The sequence below is a fragment of the Crassostrea angulata genome, chromosome 10 (assembly GCF_025612915.1).
Source record: "Crassostrea angulata isolate pt1a10 chromosome 10, ASM2561291v2, whole genome shotgun sequence".
Classification (NCBI taxonomy): Eukaryota; Metazoa; Mollusca; class Bivalvia; order Ostreida; family Ostreidae; genus Magallana; species Magallana angulata.
In genome coordinates this window covers 39,812,857-39,828,107 of record NC_069120.1, presented here as the reverse complement: position 1 = coordinate 39,828,107, position 15,251 = coordinate 39,812,857, and the positions used below count along the sequence as shown (strand labels likewise).

The 15,251-nt window shown below is 34.1% G+C and overlaps 4 protein-coding genes across 7 annotated transcripts in view; all 4 read left to right on the top strand.

Annotated features, from left to right (window-relative positions):
* LOC128167508 (uncharacterized) overlaps positions 1-15,251 on the top strand; it is an 86,351-nt gene that overhangs the window by 44,443 nt on the left and 26,657 nt on the right. Inside the window, exon 1 of one of the 2 annotated variants that reach the window (XM_052833267.1) lies at positions 13,052-13,056. The exons of the other annotated variant lie outside the window; for it this stretch is intronic. The gene's annotated coding sequence lies outside the window, so the exon portion shown is untranslated. Of the gene's footprint in view, positions 1-13,051; positions 13,057-15,251 lie in introns of those variants that run through there. 2 annotated transcript variants of the gene reach the window in all.
* On the top strand, positions 2,792-5,172 carry LOC128167505 (uncharacterized). Of its 3 annotated transcripts, XM_052833263.1 has the most exons (3): positions 2,792-4,545; positions 4,784-4,856; positions 5,088-5,172. In XM_052833263.1, the coding sequence occupies exon 1, from the start codon at positions 2,872-2,874 to the stop codon at positions 4,000-4,002; it is 1,131 nt and encodes a 376-aa protein (XP_052689223.1). In that variant the 5' UTR covers positions 2,792-2,871; the 3' UTR covers positions 4,003-4,545; positions 4,784-4,856; positions 5,088-5,172. The 3 variants fall into 3 exon arrangements, with proteins under 3 accessions (XP_052689223.1, XP_052689219.1, XP_052689220.1); XM_052833259.1 differs by having other exon boundaries at positions 2,792-4,856; XM_052833260.1 differs by lacking the exon at positions 5,088-5,172 and having other exon boundaries at positions 4,784-5,047.
* Positions 5,286-7,627, top strand: LOC128167510 (uncharacterized). Its single transcript, XM_052833269.1, has 5 exons — positions 5,286-5,416; positions 5,768-5,983; positions 6,428-6,575; positions 6,990-7,061; positions 7,271-7,627. Exons 1-5 carry the CDS (start codon positions 5,414-5,416, stop codon positions 7,312-7,314), a joined length of 483 nt encoding a protein of 160 aa, XP_052689229.1. The 5' UTR covers positions 5,286-5,413; the 3' UTR covers positions 7,315-7,627.
* LOC128167512 (uncharacterized) lies at positions 10,795-15,172 on the top strand. Its single transcript, XM_052833270.1, has 5 exons — positions 10,795-10,930; positions 11,286-11,501; positions 11,942-12,089; positions 12,844-12,915; positions 13,134-15,172. Exons 1-5 carry the CDS (start codon positions 10,928-10,930, stop codon positions 13,175-13,177), a joined length of 483 nt encoding a protein of 160 aa, XP_052689230.1. The 5' UTR covers positions 10,795-10,927; the 3' UTR covers positions 13,178-15,172.

Sequence of the window (15,251 nt, the reverse complement as noted above, 5' to 3'; positions counted from 1 at the left end):
ACTTATGGACTTTCAACATTGGAAGTATTGAGACAGTGTATGTTTTTGGTTGTTCCGGATAGTCAGTACAATGCTAAAGTACCTGTTCTGATTGGAACAAATATTTTAAACCATTTGCTAGAAGTTACCCGATCAGAGCATGGCTCTCGATTTTTACAAGATGCTGACTTGCACACATCATGGTACTTAGCTTTTCGATGTTTAACTTTGATGGAGAAACAGCTTCAGAGGAATAGAAGTCGACTCGCGATTATGAAGTCAGCAGAATCTTCAAGAATCATCATACCACCCAATGGTCGAGTGGTTATACATGCTTACCTTGACAGAAAGATTCCTTACAACAGAGTTCTAGCTATGCTGCATCCGACACACAAGTCTTGCATTCCAACTGACCTGGATATAACTCCAACTTTACATTACTATGATTTTGAAGAGTCTAGTATTATCCCAATAGAGGTAAGTAATGTAACAATGCAGACCGTGTCAGTTCCCCCTAAAGGACTTTTATGTGAAATGCAGCCAGTTTCTATCGCAGATACAGTCAAAGCTGAACCGAGTTCTCCATTGAAGTGTATACTTGATAAGGTAAGTATTTCAGATTCCCTCACTGATTCGGAGAAACAAGAATGTCAAGGACTTATTGAAGAATATCAAGACATTTTTTCAACAAGTTCTATTGACATTGGTAGTACAGACAAAGTACAACATCATATAGAGTTGACAGATCCTACTCCTTTTAAGCAGAAATATCGGCGTATACCCCCAGCCATGATAGAGGAGGTTAGGCAACACATACAGGAACTTTTAGCTGCAGGAATTATAAGACCGTCACACTCGCCATTCTCATCCAATGTTGTTTTGGTGAAGAAACATGACGGATCATTGAGAATGTGTGTTGACTACAGACAGTTGAATCAAAGGACAGTTAGAGATAATTACGCCCTGCCCAGGATAGATGAAATCCTGGATTCACTGTCTGGGAACAAATATTTCACCGTTCTGGATATGAAATCTGGTTATCACCAGATTGAAATCATAGAAAAACACAAGCAAAGAACAGCTTTCACTGTGGGGCCATTAGGTTTTTTCGAATTTAATAAGATGCCTTTCGGACTCGCTAATGCCCCAGCAACATACCAACGGTTGCAGGAACAGTGTTTAGGTGATCTTCATTATAAGACTTGTTTCATTTACTTAGATGATGTAATCATCTTTTCTAAGACTGTTGAAGAGCACCTTGATCGACTTAAGCAAGTCTTTGAGAGATTTAGAGACTTTCGATTGAAATTGTCTCCCAAGAAATGTTCCTTCTTTATGAAAAGGGTAAAGTACATAGGCCACATTGTCACTGAAGATGGGGTACAAGCAGACCCTGAGAAAGTAGACAAAGTGAGAGATTGGCCTACACCTAAATCTCCTGAAGATGTTCGGCAGTTCCTCGGCTTTGCAGGGTATTATAGGAAATTCATTCAAGATTTTTCCAAGATTGCCCGCCCTTTAATTAATATAATGGCAGTTGGGAAGAAGCCTAGAGGAAAACAAAAGCTGCCAACATCTACTTGGAATTGGGGACCAAGTCAGGAGAAGGCCTTTGCTCTACTGAAGGAGAAATTAACTTCAGCGCCAGTACTTGGTTATCCCGAGTTCAATTCCCCATTTGAGCTTCATACAGACGCCTGTCAAAGTGGCATAGGGGCAGTCCTGTACCAGGAACAGGAAGGTGTTAAAAGGGTCATAGCATATGCTAGTAGGGGACTTAGTAAGTCAGAACGAAATTACCCAACTCATAAGTTGGAATTTCTTGCATTAAAATGGGCGATTACAGAGAAGTTTTCTGATTATCTGACAGGTCAGACTTTTTCTGTTTTTACTGACAATAATCCCCTCACATATGTACTGACATCAGCTAAGCTTGATGCAACTGGGCACCGTTGGGTTGCAGCTTTGTCATCCTATAACTTCAGCATCACATACAAACCTGGTAAGTCAAATACTGATGCTGACCTGCTATCTAGACTGCCATCTAAGATGGAGACTATGGATGGAGATACAGTCAGAGCAGTTATGGATGAAAAGCAGCCCTACATTGAGACCCTCCCAGTTCCCCCTTCTGTATGCCAGAAATTACAGACTACTGATATACTGGAGAAGTTTGACAGACATATCGATCTTAAGCAGATCCAGAGGGAAGATCCTGTTATCTCCATTATTATAGACTATATCAGACAAGGAAAGAGACCTCCAAAGAACTCAGCCAATAGTGAGACTGAAGCTATTTTACATCAAAACTTTAAGAAGTTAGAGTTGGAAGACAACCTTCTAGTCAGGGTGACACAGAGAGATGGAGTTGTACAGAAGCAGTATGTTGTGCCATGTGCATACAGTCAGTTGATTCTACAGTATTTGCACAACAATATGGGTCACCCTGGCCGAGACAAGACAATAGCTTTAGTCAGAGAAAGATTTTATTGGCCTAGGATGTATCCAGACATAGTGAAGTGGATAAATGACTGTGGAAGATGCATAAAATTCAAGACACCTGACAATCAACGAGCATCCCTTGTTAACATCACAACAACAGAACCCTTGGAGTTGGTATGCATGGATTACTTGACAGTGGAACCATCAAAAGGAAACATCCAGAATATATTAGTCATGACAGACCATTTCACCAAGTTTACCATTGCAGTGCCAACTAGGAATCAAACTGCAAGAACAACTGCAGAGGCCATTTTTAATGAGTTTATTGTGCATTACGGATTGCCGAGAAAACTTCACTCAGATCAAGGAGCCAATTTTTGTAGTAACATCATTAAGGAACTATGTCAAATAACCGGAATTTCAAAATCAAGAACCACTCCTTACCATCCCATGGGAAATGGAATTACAGAAAGATTTAACCGTACTTTAATTTCAATGCTAGGAACTTTAGATCCAGAACAGAAACATAATTGGAAGAAATACATTTATCCATTGGTACATGCCTACAATTCAACTATTCATGATTCAACAGGTTATTCTCCCTACTTTTTGATGTTTGGAAGAGACCCAATTCTGCCCATAGATTTAGTTTTTGGTTTAAACAGAAATAGGGTTAAGAACTCAACAACTTCAGCATATATAGAGAACCTGAAAGATAGACTCCAGAGTGCATATCAGAAAGCACAGACAGCGATAAAGAATTCCCAGGAAAAACAGAAGTCCAACTATGACTCTAAGATCAGAGGAGTTTCTTTAAAGGAAGGTGATAGGGTTCTCGTTCGTGTTGTCAAGTTTGATGGAAGACATAAGATTCAAGACAGATGGGAAGATCATCCGTATTATATCATCAGTCAGCCTAACAGAGACATCCCAGTTTTCAAAGTCAAGAGGGAGGATGATCAAGGGAAAGAAAGAGTTCTTCATAGGAATCTCTTGCTCCCTATTGGATCAAAGTTGACTTCTCCTGTTCCAGCACCTAGGATTAGGAAAAAGAAAACTGAGGAAACTGAGATTGAGGAATTATCCATCCATCATCAGGTAGATTCTGATGATGACAGTATTTATCTGACAGGGGAATTATACCCTGTACAGAACGAAGATACGTCTGAGGATGGAAGCATTCCCACTTTAACTGGTGACGATCAGGAAAGTGCGGAGTGCCTGGAGGAAGGATCAAGGGAGGACGCTCCTAATCAGAACACAGAGGCATCTGATGATCCTGATACCAGCAGTAGCAGTAGCAGTAGCAATAGTAGTATTTCAGGAGTTCTTGATGATACTCAGGATGAAATGCACGAAGATGATGATGCTGATGATGATGATCAGAATATCCCAAGAAGGTCAACAAGAGTTAGACAAAAGCCAAAATGGATGGAAAACTTTGTGTGCAGTCAGTTGGCATACCAACCATCCAAATGGAAAGAGAAAGTGTTATGCTTTAAGGAAATGGCATCTGAATTGAAAGAAATGGACAAAGAAATGTCAAAAGAGTTTTTAAAAATGTTTATCAAGAAATTTTGATTGTATTGTTTTCAGATTTATATATGTGATTTTATTTTTTTTTTGCAGACTCAGAATTGGTAAGTCTCCTTTAAATGACGTGGAAGTCATTTTAAAAGGAGGGGGAGTTTGTAGGAGTTACAGATTTATTAATTATGAAATTAATAAATCTATAAATAAAAGTAATTAATTTATTGATAATTAAATTAATATAATTATGTTTTAATTATTGTACAAATAAACTTAAAACTTAATACTAAAGTATATAATAAAATCTTTAATAAACTTAAAATTCTGGTCATGGTCAATTGAATAGAACAGGCAGCTATCTTGACCATGGTATAAATTGCCTTAGGGTTGTAATTAAGGTTCTGGCCAAATATATAATGTATCTAGGTATTCAATTGGTTTTTAGTTTTGTCTTCTTTGATTTTATTGGTTGTTGATATTTCCCTCCAAATTCTTGGAGCTGGTTTGTCATATTTCTTTGTCACATCAAAGAGAGTGGAGGTGTTTTCGTAATATGAAAGATGACTTTTGAAACGTAACAAACTCTACCTCTTGGTAAGTTAACATTACTAATTCTAATAATTTTGATTAATAGTTATACATTTCATTAACAGTGAATTCTATAATTTTGCCAAATTAAAACAAAAGCTCATGCACAATAAGAGTGAATGATTTTGTGAGATATCAACTTTTTAATAGATAAGAATAACATGAATATGTTCACTGTTTTTATCCCTTTATATTGTGAACATAAGTACAAGTTTATTGATGTAAACTTTACAATAATTTGTAGTTGCCATACCAGATAGTACACTGTACATACCATTGAGTTGTAATACTGTACAAGAGCGCATTCCCATAGAATGGTATGTTTAACTGTGTTTTATGATTTAGAATAATATAGTGATGTCTTAATCTGTTTATAGACATTACAGATGAATATCATTGTAAACCTATTTTTAGATACATGAATTAATACATAACGTAATTCATAGATGTGTAATGGATTAATGTAAAGAGTTGTTCCCCTTAAGCGCAACTTGCTCCTATTGTAATATTTTTATGCCGTATATTTATATTGTTGTTATTCGTTGTAGGGCTATTCATTTGTTTACCATCTATCTTAATAAATATTGGAGATGCCCAGAACCCGAACAGGCGTTGTTTGATTATTTCAACATTCAACAAATATACCCCCTGTTACACTTAAACGGGGAAAGGTGAACAGTACAACCATGCACAAGTACATGTACTTATGTTGATGAAATCGACGATTGGTCACGTATCACTTACGAGGCTGATTTTCGAAAAAATTCTTGACCACTCTCGTCCAAATCAGATTTAAACCAGGAAGTCGAGAGATGGTATATAACAGCAAACAGTTAATCCTCATACCATCAACGTGTTAACCATCTCTGGAGACATGGTAGCTCTAATTTCTGTCAATTTATTTTTCTATTTAATTTGTTGAATCTTTAATTATTTTTTTTTATTCTATAGTAAGAGTTATCAACCATTAAGATCATTTCCAATTTGAATTAATTTTGCGCGTTGTTTAATTTGATTGCATTTCCATTACTGTTCTTATCTAACTATAACTTAGATTCGTTTTATCTATTTGCTATCTTTTTACTCAAATCAAATATTATTATATATTGATGGCGCCTTAACCGTTATTTGTTTTTTAAATAACTAAATCGATTATCTTTATCTTAAATATGCATTTTTCTTATCGTATGCTTTTACGTATTTTTGACATTTATTGTATTTTTTTCAGGCCAAATTTCGCTACCTTACCATTCTTCTTTTGATTTGTCTACTGACCATTGATCATTCCGAATCATGGCGGCGCAGGCGTTTCCGGCGGTTTACCAGGAGAGTTGGCCGCGCAATTAGAAGAGTCAGAAGAACGATACAAACGGTGAACACAGCGGTCGGCGTCATCCGGGCGGTTGGAGCTATAGCCGGTGCAGGAAAGCGATCAGCTGACGATGTATGTTTTTAAAAATTTTTTTTTCATGGTATCATAGCTAACGTTGATTTTCTTTACAGTCTATGATCAATGTTTTATGTGATTGTTTTATATATAAAAATTTTATAGTAGCATGCATTGATAATGAAATTAGGTATTAAATTTTTAAATGAAAATGGTAAGGAAGCTTTCTGACATACACTTGTATGGAAACTGGTACATATTCACATCCTTTTTATAACAAAAAAAAGAAGCATTAATTTGGTTTAGAATATAAGTTCGTTTTACTATACTGTAGGTCCGTATATAGGGAAATTTTCCAAATTATGAGCCCTACAAAATTGCTTAAATTGTGATGAGACACCGAGTAGGGCAAAATTCTGACAGTCGGTCGGGAGAGAGCAAGCAGATTTTCTTTCGTTGAGGCGGGTTAACATGAGTTAAGGTATTTTGCCTAAATTGCAGGTTCTTCCAGAAATAAACGTTTGTGACTTTAGCACCCTGGATTTAGACAAAGACTATGATGTGGATGAAGAAGAACTGATAACTCTCATACAAATGTCAGGATTAGAAGAACTAGAAGATTTGTTTGAAAAACTAGACAAAGATGGAGGCAAGTATTTGTTTTTGTTTTTTTTTCACATACATTCTGATAAGGACAGAAAAAGTGCGACATTCTTAAAATGTTTATCGACATTTGAAGATTTGAAGAATTTTCAAACAAAATGTTCTTCAATTATCTTTGAACTTGGTAAAATTTTTAGTTTTCATCTTGAAATATCATATATTGTAGTTTATAATTTTATTGTACGATGCAGTATCAATGAAAAAAAATATTAACGATTGAGTCTATTTGACTATGTCTTTTATTGTAACAATGTTATTTTATGCTTTTGATACAATAGATAGATTTGTTACATTCGTTCGAAATATATTTTAGCTACAGTATAATGAAGGGTTTAGTTGATAGTTATATTTAAAAATAATGAATAACTAAAAGAAATATTATCATTGTGCTAATGAACAGATAAGAAGATTACAAAAGAAGAGTTTGATTCGTCCGACATTATAGATAAAATATGCTCCGAGGATGAGAAAGGTAAGTAAATCTCAATGTCATTCAATATTTTTTGGAAAAAATAACTTTGGTCTAACATACTCATGTTGTGTGCCTAATTCAGCAATACTGTACATTCAAAAGAATATGTAAACACAACAACATGTTAAAAGATTTCATTTTAAGAAAAACAGCTCATGTCATTGTTGTTATTTTTATGCTACTGGTATTTCTTTATCTACTTTATATAGAAGACAAACAAATAGAAAATGAAGATGCTAAAGGAACAGTATAAAAGAAACATTGTGCTACAAAATATGACATCGACATACTGCAAGATAACGGACACTTTCTATCATCACTGTAAAAAGGATTTTGTGAAAGTGGTTCTACATCTTATTTCAACTGAAGAAGGGCCATCGTTAAAAATGGAATTAATTAAGGAAAAACCCCATATTGTATGTTACTGATATTTTGATTATGTTTTTTAAACGGTTATTAAAACTGATTATGATATATTGAGTAAAAACTCAAACGCAATATTACTTTTACTAATAATGCACATGTATCATGATCGTTTGAATAAAAAAATAACACTTTACAAAAAACATTGATTTCAGCTCTGTACAGTAACTTTTATTTTTAGAAATAGAAATATGCAGGTTATAAACCAACCACAAAGATATGTACAAATTTTTCTCGCATTTTCACCGGTGTGAGATCGTTTTGTCCGGTGTGAGACAGCAGTGTGAGATTTTTCTGTCTTACACTGTGTATCACTGCACCGCTTTAAAACGTAAACAAACGTCATCCGCTGTAGGGAAATGCAAAATGATTGATTAAGATTATTCATTAAGTAATTGTTTTGCTTAGTTAATTACAATTTATCATTCTTTTAATAATAAACTGTCGTGTGCTCTCATTTTGACTTGCACTATTTGAAACACGCGGAGGGATAAACCGAAAGTAATCTTTTGGACGTCATAACAGAAAGTTGTCAGACATGGTTTTTTAATGTAAAAAAATGCGTTTGGGATAGTGAAATTCCACCTCGGGGCCAAGATTGACTCTTAAAAAAGCTTTCACTCTTCATCAATTGAGCTTTTCCCTAGTACTTCAAACTTGACGCAGACTCTTGTAAATGATTACAAGTACTATATAGTATGGATTACACAATCGAGTTATGTCACAGTGTTTCTATTAAAGGTTCAGGACAATTCTCACTTGAAAATAAAAATTTTGTCAAAGCATTATTAGCTTAATCCTAAAATCGCGATTTTGGTTTTTTAAATCATGTTTAGCTTTCCTGAACCCAAGATGTAAGTATTGAATAACCTGTCGTCCGCCTGTCTCCGAACTTTTTACATTTTGGTTTTGTTTCCAAAACTACAGAGCTCAACAAACTACATGCTGAACAAACCTTGTTCGAAAAAGATATCCAAGTTTTCTTCTAACTCATAGGCGTCGGAACCGGGGGGGGGGGGGGGGGGGCTAAGCCCCCTCACTTTTTTTTTCAAAGTTATACCTTACCATTAGAAACATAGCATGATCGAGGGTTCAGCCCCCCCCCCCCACACACACTTTTTCTTGCAGGAGAAGATTATTGTTCCTAAATTTACCTTGAAAGATTGAGAAGTTGGATTCAGAAGCATACTACCCCCCCCCCCCCACGGATTAGGAATTTCATGATTTAAAAAAAAAAATTTAGGGTATAAAGTAATTTTTTTTTTCTGGTATACTCCCCCCCCCCCCCGCCCCCCCCCCCCCCCCCCCCCCCCACGGATTAGGATTTGCATGATTTTGGGAATTACTTTAATATCAATATTTCTGAGGATTAGTCTAGCCCCCCCACTTTCAATTTGCTTCCGACGCCAGTGTAACTTGAAGGTGCACGTGGGATAAAGAAATTGTATTTAACTACTTCTAACTTATATGGTGTCTGTTGGTTGAAAACGGTTTCCGTTTACGACGCAACTTAGAGAGCGATATCAAACATTTGAAATTTTGTTTATGTCACGACCCCGTGTGTGTGTGTGTGTGTGTGTGTGTGTGTGTGTGTGTGTGTGTGTGTGTGTGTGTGTGTGTGTTAAGCACGTTCTCTTAATTGCATTTAAAGGGGCATGGTCACGATTTTGGTCAAATTCAATTTTGCTGTTTTTATTTTTTACAATGCTTTAGGAATGTATTTCTAATAATCATGTGAAATTTGAGAGTCAGGCGTAGAGTTTTGAGCCAGATACAAGGCTCACAATTCTTTGTCATGTAAACAAGGCTCGAGCCCTGTGTTTGTTTACGTACATGTAGGTTCCATGTACCAGTCAAAAATCTTTGTCAAGCTGATTTGTCTATCTTCTTTTTCATTTTAAGCATAAATAAACAGTTTCTAACGTTTAACAAAATCATTTCAGTTCTAAAACTGGAATTTTCACTTCAACATTCAAAATGTAAACAAAAGCTTTGAACAACTTGTGAAACTGATCATCTTGGTCCGACACCTCGTTCTGAAAAAAAAAATGTATACATGCGAAAAGTTGAAAGATCTAGATAATCAATTATTAATGCGCAATTAAATTAAATATTAAGAGGCAGACTAGAGAACGTTTATTTACGTCATGAGAATAGGAAGAGGAGTAGCAAATCAGAAGTTGAAAAAATTTGCCTCTTAGTATATAAGTGTTATATAACTGTTGAATACTTATACGAGATTTTCACAAATTGTAAGTATTAGAAGGAAGTGCAACAAAGAAGTAACATAATAAAACATACATGTGGATGTACATAATGCATTTACGATCTTATCTAAAATAATAGATTTCTAGCCCAAATGAACAATTCTGTAAATATAGACAATCAAAGAATGGTGATTAAAGTTGATAATACATAATCACCATGCATACACCCCCTTCCGGATTCAAGATATTAATTTGTGCGAAGATACATTACTTTGCTCGTTATGGGTTAGCCCCCCCCCCCCCAAAAAAAAAAGGTTTAAAGGGGCATGGTCACGATTTTGGGCAAAAATTATTTTTCCGATTTTAATGTTTACAATGCTTCAGTAAGGCATTTTTAATTGGCAACCAAAATTTTAGCGAGTTATAAGGGAGTTACAGAGTTTACAATTCTTTGCTATGTAAAAAAAGCTTTTGTTTACATTTTGAGTGTTGAAGTAATAATTCCAGTTTTAAACCTGCTGAAAATGAATAAGGAGATAGACAAATCAGCTTGAAAAATCAGCTTTGTAGGGTCCAAAAATGACGTCGCCAGGGTGGGGCGATTATTCTCACCTCACGATCTATTATAAAATATTTTATCTTCAAAAATAATTGTCATAATGCATTAAAATTTTTAAATATAAACTGAAATCTTAGAGCACGAGATTTTAATACTCTTTCCCGGTTTGTCACGATTTAATCGCATCCGTAACATTACTTTTGGATCAACCCGCGTATATGCAACCATAAAAAACTTTATCCTACCCAATTTTCCACTTATTTTTTTGCCAGTTTTATCACAAAATCAATATGATAAGAAATGCACGTGTACTATAGTGTTACACTTATTTATTTTCCTTTTATTCAAATAAGTTCTTAATTTCATAATTATACATGTTCATGTACATGTATTCTGCTACACACACGTAAAGATTCGTTCCACTCCAAAGGGGTTGGGGCACTCACGATAAACAAACTTCTTAAACGGGGAAAGGTGAACAGTACAACCATTCACAAGTACATGTACTTATGTTGATGAAACCGATGATTGGTCACGTATCACTTACGAGGCTGATTTTCGAAAATGTTCTTGACCATTCTCGTCCAAATCAGATTTGAACCAGGAAGTCGAGAGATGGTATATAACAGCAAACAGTTAATCCTCATACCATCAACGTGTTAACCGTCTCTGGAGACATGGTAGCTATCATTTCTGTCAATTTATTTTTCTATTTAATTTGTTGAATCTTGAATTCGATCTTTTTTTATTTTATAGTAAGGGTTATCAAACATTAAGATCATTTACAATTTGAATTAATTTTGCGCGTTGTTTAATTTGATTGCATTTCCAGTACTGTTCTTTTCTAACCGTAACTTGGATTCGTTTTATCTATTTGCTATATTTTTACTCAAATCAAATATTTTTATATATTGATCGCGCTTTAACCGTCATTTGTTTTTTTAAAAAACTAAATTGATTATCTTTATCTTTAATATGCATGTTTCTTATCGTATGCTTTTACGTATTTTTGACATTTATTGTATTTTTTTTCAGGCCAAATTTCGCTACCTTACCATTCTTCTTTTGATTTGTCTACTGACCATTGATCATTCCGAATCATGGCGGCGCAGGCGTTTCCGGCGGTTTACCCGGAGAGTTGGCCGCGCAATTAGAAGAGTCAGAAGAACGATACAAACGGTGAACACAGCGGTCGGCGTCATCCGGGCGGTTGGAGCTATAGCCGGTGCAGGAAAGCGATCAGCTGACGATGTATGTTTAAAAAAAAATTAAAAAAATTCGTGATATGATAGTTAACTATGACTTTTTTAACAGTCTATAATTTATGTTTTATGGAATTGTTTTAAACATGAAAATTTTATAGTAGCTTGCGTATGATAATAGAATTAGATATATTAAATTTTTAAATGAAAAAGGGACCTTTCTGAAATGCACATGTATAGAAACTGATGCATATGCACATTCTTTTTATAGCAAAAAGAAATATCAACGTGGTTTAAAATACAATTCCGTTTTTTTCTACGTATGTTGGAAATTCTCTAAATTATGAACCCTACAAAATTGCTTGAATTGTGATGAAACACTGAGTAGCGCAAAATTCTGTCAGTCGTTTGGGAGACAGCAAGCAGATTTTTTTCGTTAAGGCGGGTTAACATGAGTTAAGGTACATTGTATTTTACCTTTTATTGCAGGTTCTTCCAGAAATAAACGTTTGTGACTTTAGCACCCTGGATTTAGACAAAGACTATGATGTGGATGAAGAAGAACTGATAACTCTCATACAAATGTCAGGATTAGAAGAACTAGAAGATTTGTTTGAAAAACTAGACAAAGATGGAGGCAAGTATTTGTTATTGTTTTTTTTTTTGGGGGGGGGGTGGTGGTGGATATGTTTGTTTTTTATTTTTTGTTTTTGTTTATTTTATAGAATTTTCATTTAAATATTATTCATAAGAACCTGTTTGAGTTGGTTTTTCGGCAACCTCACAGCAAATCAATCTTTTAAAATAACAAAACCATTCCAATAAAAATATAAATCAAATAAATTCTGGTAAGGACAGAAAAAGGACGACATATTTTGTAAATGCTTTTCGACATGTGATGAATTTTAATCAAAATGTTCTTCAATCTTCTTTTAAGTTGGTAAAAGGTTTAGTTTTCATCTTGAAACATTATAGTTTAAATGTTAGAGTACGATGCATAGTATTTGATTGACTATTGCGTCGTTCAAGGTTTTTTTTATATTAGGCTTTAAAAACAAATCTTAAATATTAAAAACAATGATGATTAAAACACTACAATTTTTAAAGTTTAATAGAAATTTTTTTTTTTTTTTTACAAAATACATGTTTTTACTTATAAATATTGCGAAATGAAATCAATGATAAAGTATTAAGAATTGAGTGATCTTGACCATGCCTTATATTGTAATTATAATGTTATTTAATGCTTTTGAAAAATAAAATAGATATATTTTTTTACAACCGTTCGAAACACATCTTTATTACAATATAATGTATGGTTTAATTGATAATTGTATTAAAAAAAATAATGAATGGCTAAATAAAAGTATTATCATTGTGCTAATGAACAGATAAGAAAATTACACAAGAGGAGTTCGATTCGTCCGACATTATAGATGAAATATGTTCCGAGGATGAGAAAGGTAAGTAACTCTCAATGTCTTTCAATGTTTTTTACAAATAATTTTGGTCTAAAATACTCATGTTGTATGCTTTATTCAACAATACTGTCTAGTATTCAAAATTAACAATATGTAAACACAACAACACGTTAAAAGATTTCATTTTAAGGAAAACAACTCATGTCATGCAATTACTGAAATTTCTATGCTACTGGTATATCTTTATCTATTTTATATAGAAGACAAACAAATAGAAAATGAAGATGCTGAAGGAACAGTATAAAAGAACAACTGTGTTACAAAATATGATATCGGCAGACAGCAAGAGAACGGGCACTTTCTATCATTACTGTAAAAAGAACTATGTAAAAGGGGTTCTTCAGCAAAATGAATTTTACTAGATATTTCTGGCTTTACATTCTATTACAATTGAAGACGGGTTGTGGTAAATTCATGGAATCAATAAGGAAAAAACGCATGTTGTTATTTAATTATGTTTATTTGTTCTGCTAAAAAGTGATTAGGATATATTGAGTAAAACTATAGCTCAAACGGAATATTTATTTTCACTTATCAAGCACATGATAGTTTGAATAAAAAATAACACTCTACAAAATAAAAATTGATATCAACTCTGTACAATTATCTTAAGAAATAAAAATATGCTGGTTATAAATCAACCACAAAGATACGATTGTACACAATTTGTCTTGATATTAACTAACCGTAAGTAATATTATTTAAATCCTACATATGTACTACGATATGATTAAGCTCAGCAATAAACGTTTTGATAGTACTTGATAGCTCGTAGTTTGTGACTATTATGTGCCTTTTAGGAGAATCGAAGCAATTGTAACAGCGTTTCTGAGCATGGCAATACTTTAAAATAATATATTGGTTAGCATTTGTATGATGTCATACAGTAGGTAAATCGATGTAACGGAACTGAATTCAAATATAAAACCATGAAAAAGATAATTAGGTAGAGGGTCCCAGGAGGTATTCATAATAAGCGTTAGAGGGCACCTATGACCCCTGCAAGGGTCCAACTAGCTTACCCGAACTTTGTCATATTTTAGCATTTCACCCCTATATCGGGAAATACGGAAATATGACAAAGTTAGGGTAATTATATGTGCCCTCTAACGCCTTTTATGAATACTTCCTGAGGTCCTCTACCTAATCCTAGTGTTTCCAAATTCTTGTGGTCAAACTCAAGTCAGACATAAACCCCTGAAATGAGCCAGAACCCCTGGGAGCCACTTGGTGGTACATGTACCCCTACAGCCCAAATTTGAGACCGGGAAATAATAGCCCCATAGGTCCCCTACACTGCCCTGGTATCCGTTTGATGCACACTTCAAAGATAAAAGAGATAATGACCCGCCTTTCACCCCTTTATCATTGTGAAATGCTAAAATATGACAAAGTTTGGGTGAGCTAAACCGACCCTTTTCATTGTCATTGTTGTATTCTTCGATGGCTTAGACAAAATAATTCCAATTTCACCTGATGATTTTCGCTGTTGTTGACTGCGACATATGATATTTTTTATGAGAATTAAATCACTATGCTGGGTGGGTTTTTTGTCTCATATTCGTAATAATACGATGTCTTTTTCATTTTCGATTGATGTTGTTTCTGGGGGAGTGAAAAGGCCAGAAGATAAATTTTTAAACACGCACATGTTTATGCCTTTTAATTTACTTTATCATGTCTTTTATATCATAATACGTTTGCATATCACTTTATACGATGCATATAGTTTTTCTATTTGTATCAATAAGACTACACTTAGGATAACATTATTTTCATAACTTATGACCCATATAGACGTATTTCATTTCTATCCAACAAGGACGCATTTATTACTCTTATCCAGGCGAACTTTACTGCTTCGGAAGTCGTCAATGCTCGTACAAATTATTGAGCATTAATCATTTTGATATTAAGTAAAATATAATTTTTTGTTCGAGTACTCTCAGTACTTTGATGACTTTTCTTATTAGCTACTAGCTTCTACGTGTTTAGTGGCTGCTGTTATTGGCTGCTGGCTTCAGCCTGGTTAAAATAGATTAGATTATTAATTAAACGAATTATGTTTATATTGCATCATAATGTACAAAGTACTTCATCACAAACAATTTAATGATGAATAGACAGTAAGCCGTTGAGTCCTTCAATGCAAGTACATAAAATATGCATGTACAAATACATGTAAAGAATTGAAATATACAGTTTTTATATAATGATGTATTAAAACAAATGAAGTTTTTTTTTGTTTGCACTTATATGGAAAGATGATTTATATTACAAAAATATGTCTTATTATAAGGGTATACAATGAAATTTTC

What these genes read in the sequence shown, in the direction of transcription:
- LOC128167505 (XM_052833263.1), top strand. Translation starts at nt 2,872, where the DNA reads ATGGGAAATGGAATTACAGAAAGATTTAACCGTACTTTAATTTCAATG.
- LOC128167510 (XM_052833269.1), top strand. An exon ending in GAAAGCGATCAGCTGACGAT is followed by an intron (nt 5,984 to 6,427) that starts GTATGTTTTTAA and finishes CCTAAATTGCAG; the next exon opens with GTTCTTCCAGAAATAAACGT. An exon ending in ATGCTCCGAGGATGAGAAAG is followed by an intron (nt 7,062 to 7,270) that starts GTAAGTAAATCT and finishes TACTTTATATAG; the next exon opens with AAGACAAACAAATAGAAAAT.
- LOC128167512 (XM_052833270.1), top strand. An exon ending in AAAACTAGACAAAGATGGAG is followed by an intron (nt 12,090 to 12,843) that starts GCAAGTATTTGT and finishes GCTAATGAACAG; the next exon opens with ATAAGAAAATTACACAAGAG. An exon ending in ATGTTCCGAGGATGAGAAAG is followed by an intron (nt 12,916 to 13,133) that starts GTAAGTAACTCT and finishes TATTTTATATAG; the next exon opens with AAGACAAACAAATAGAAAAT.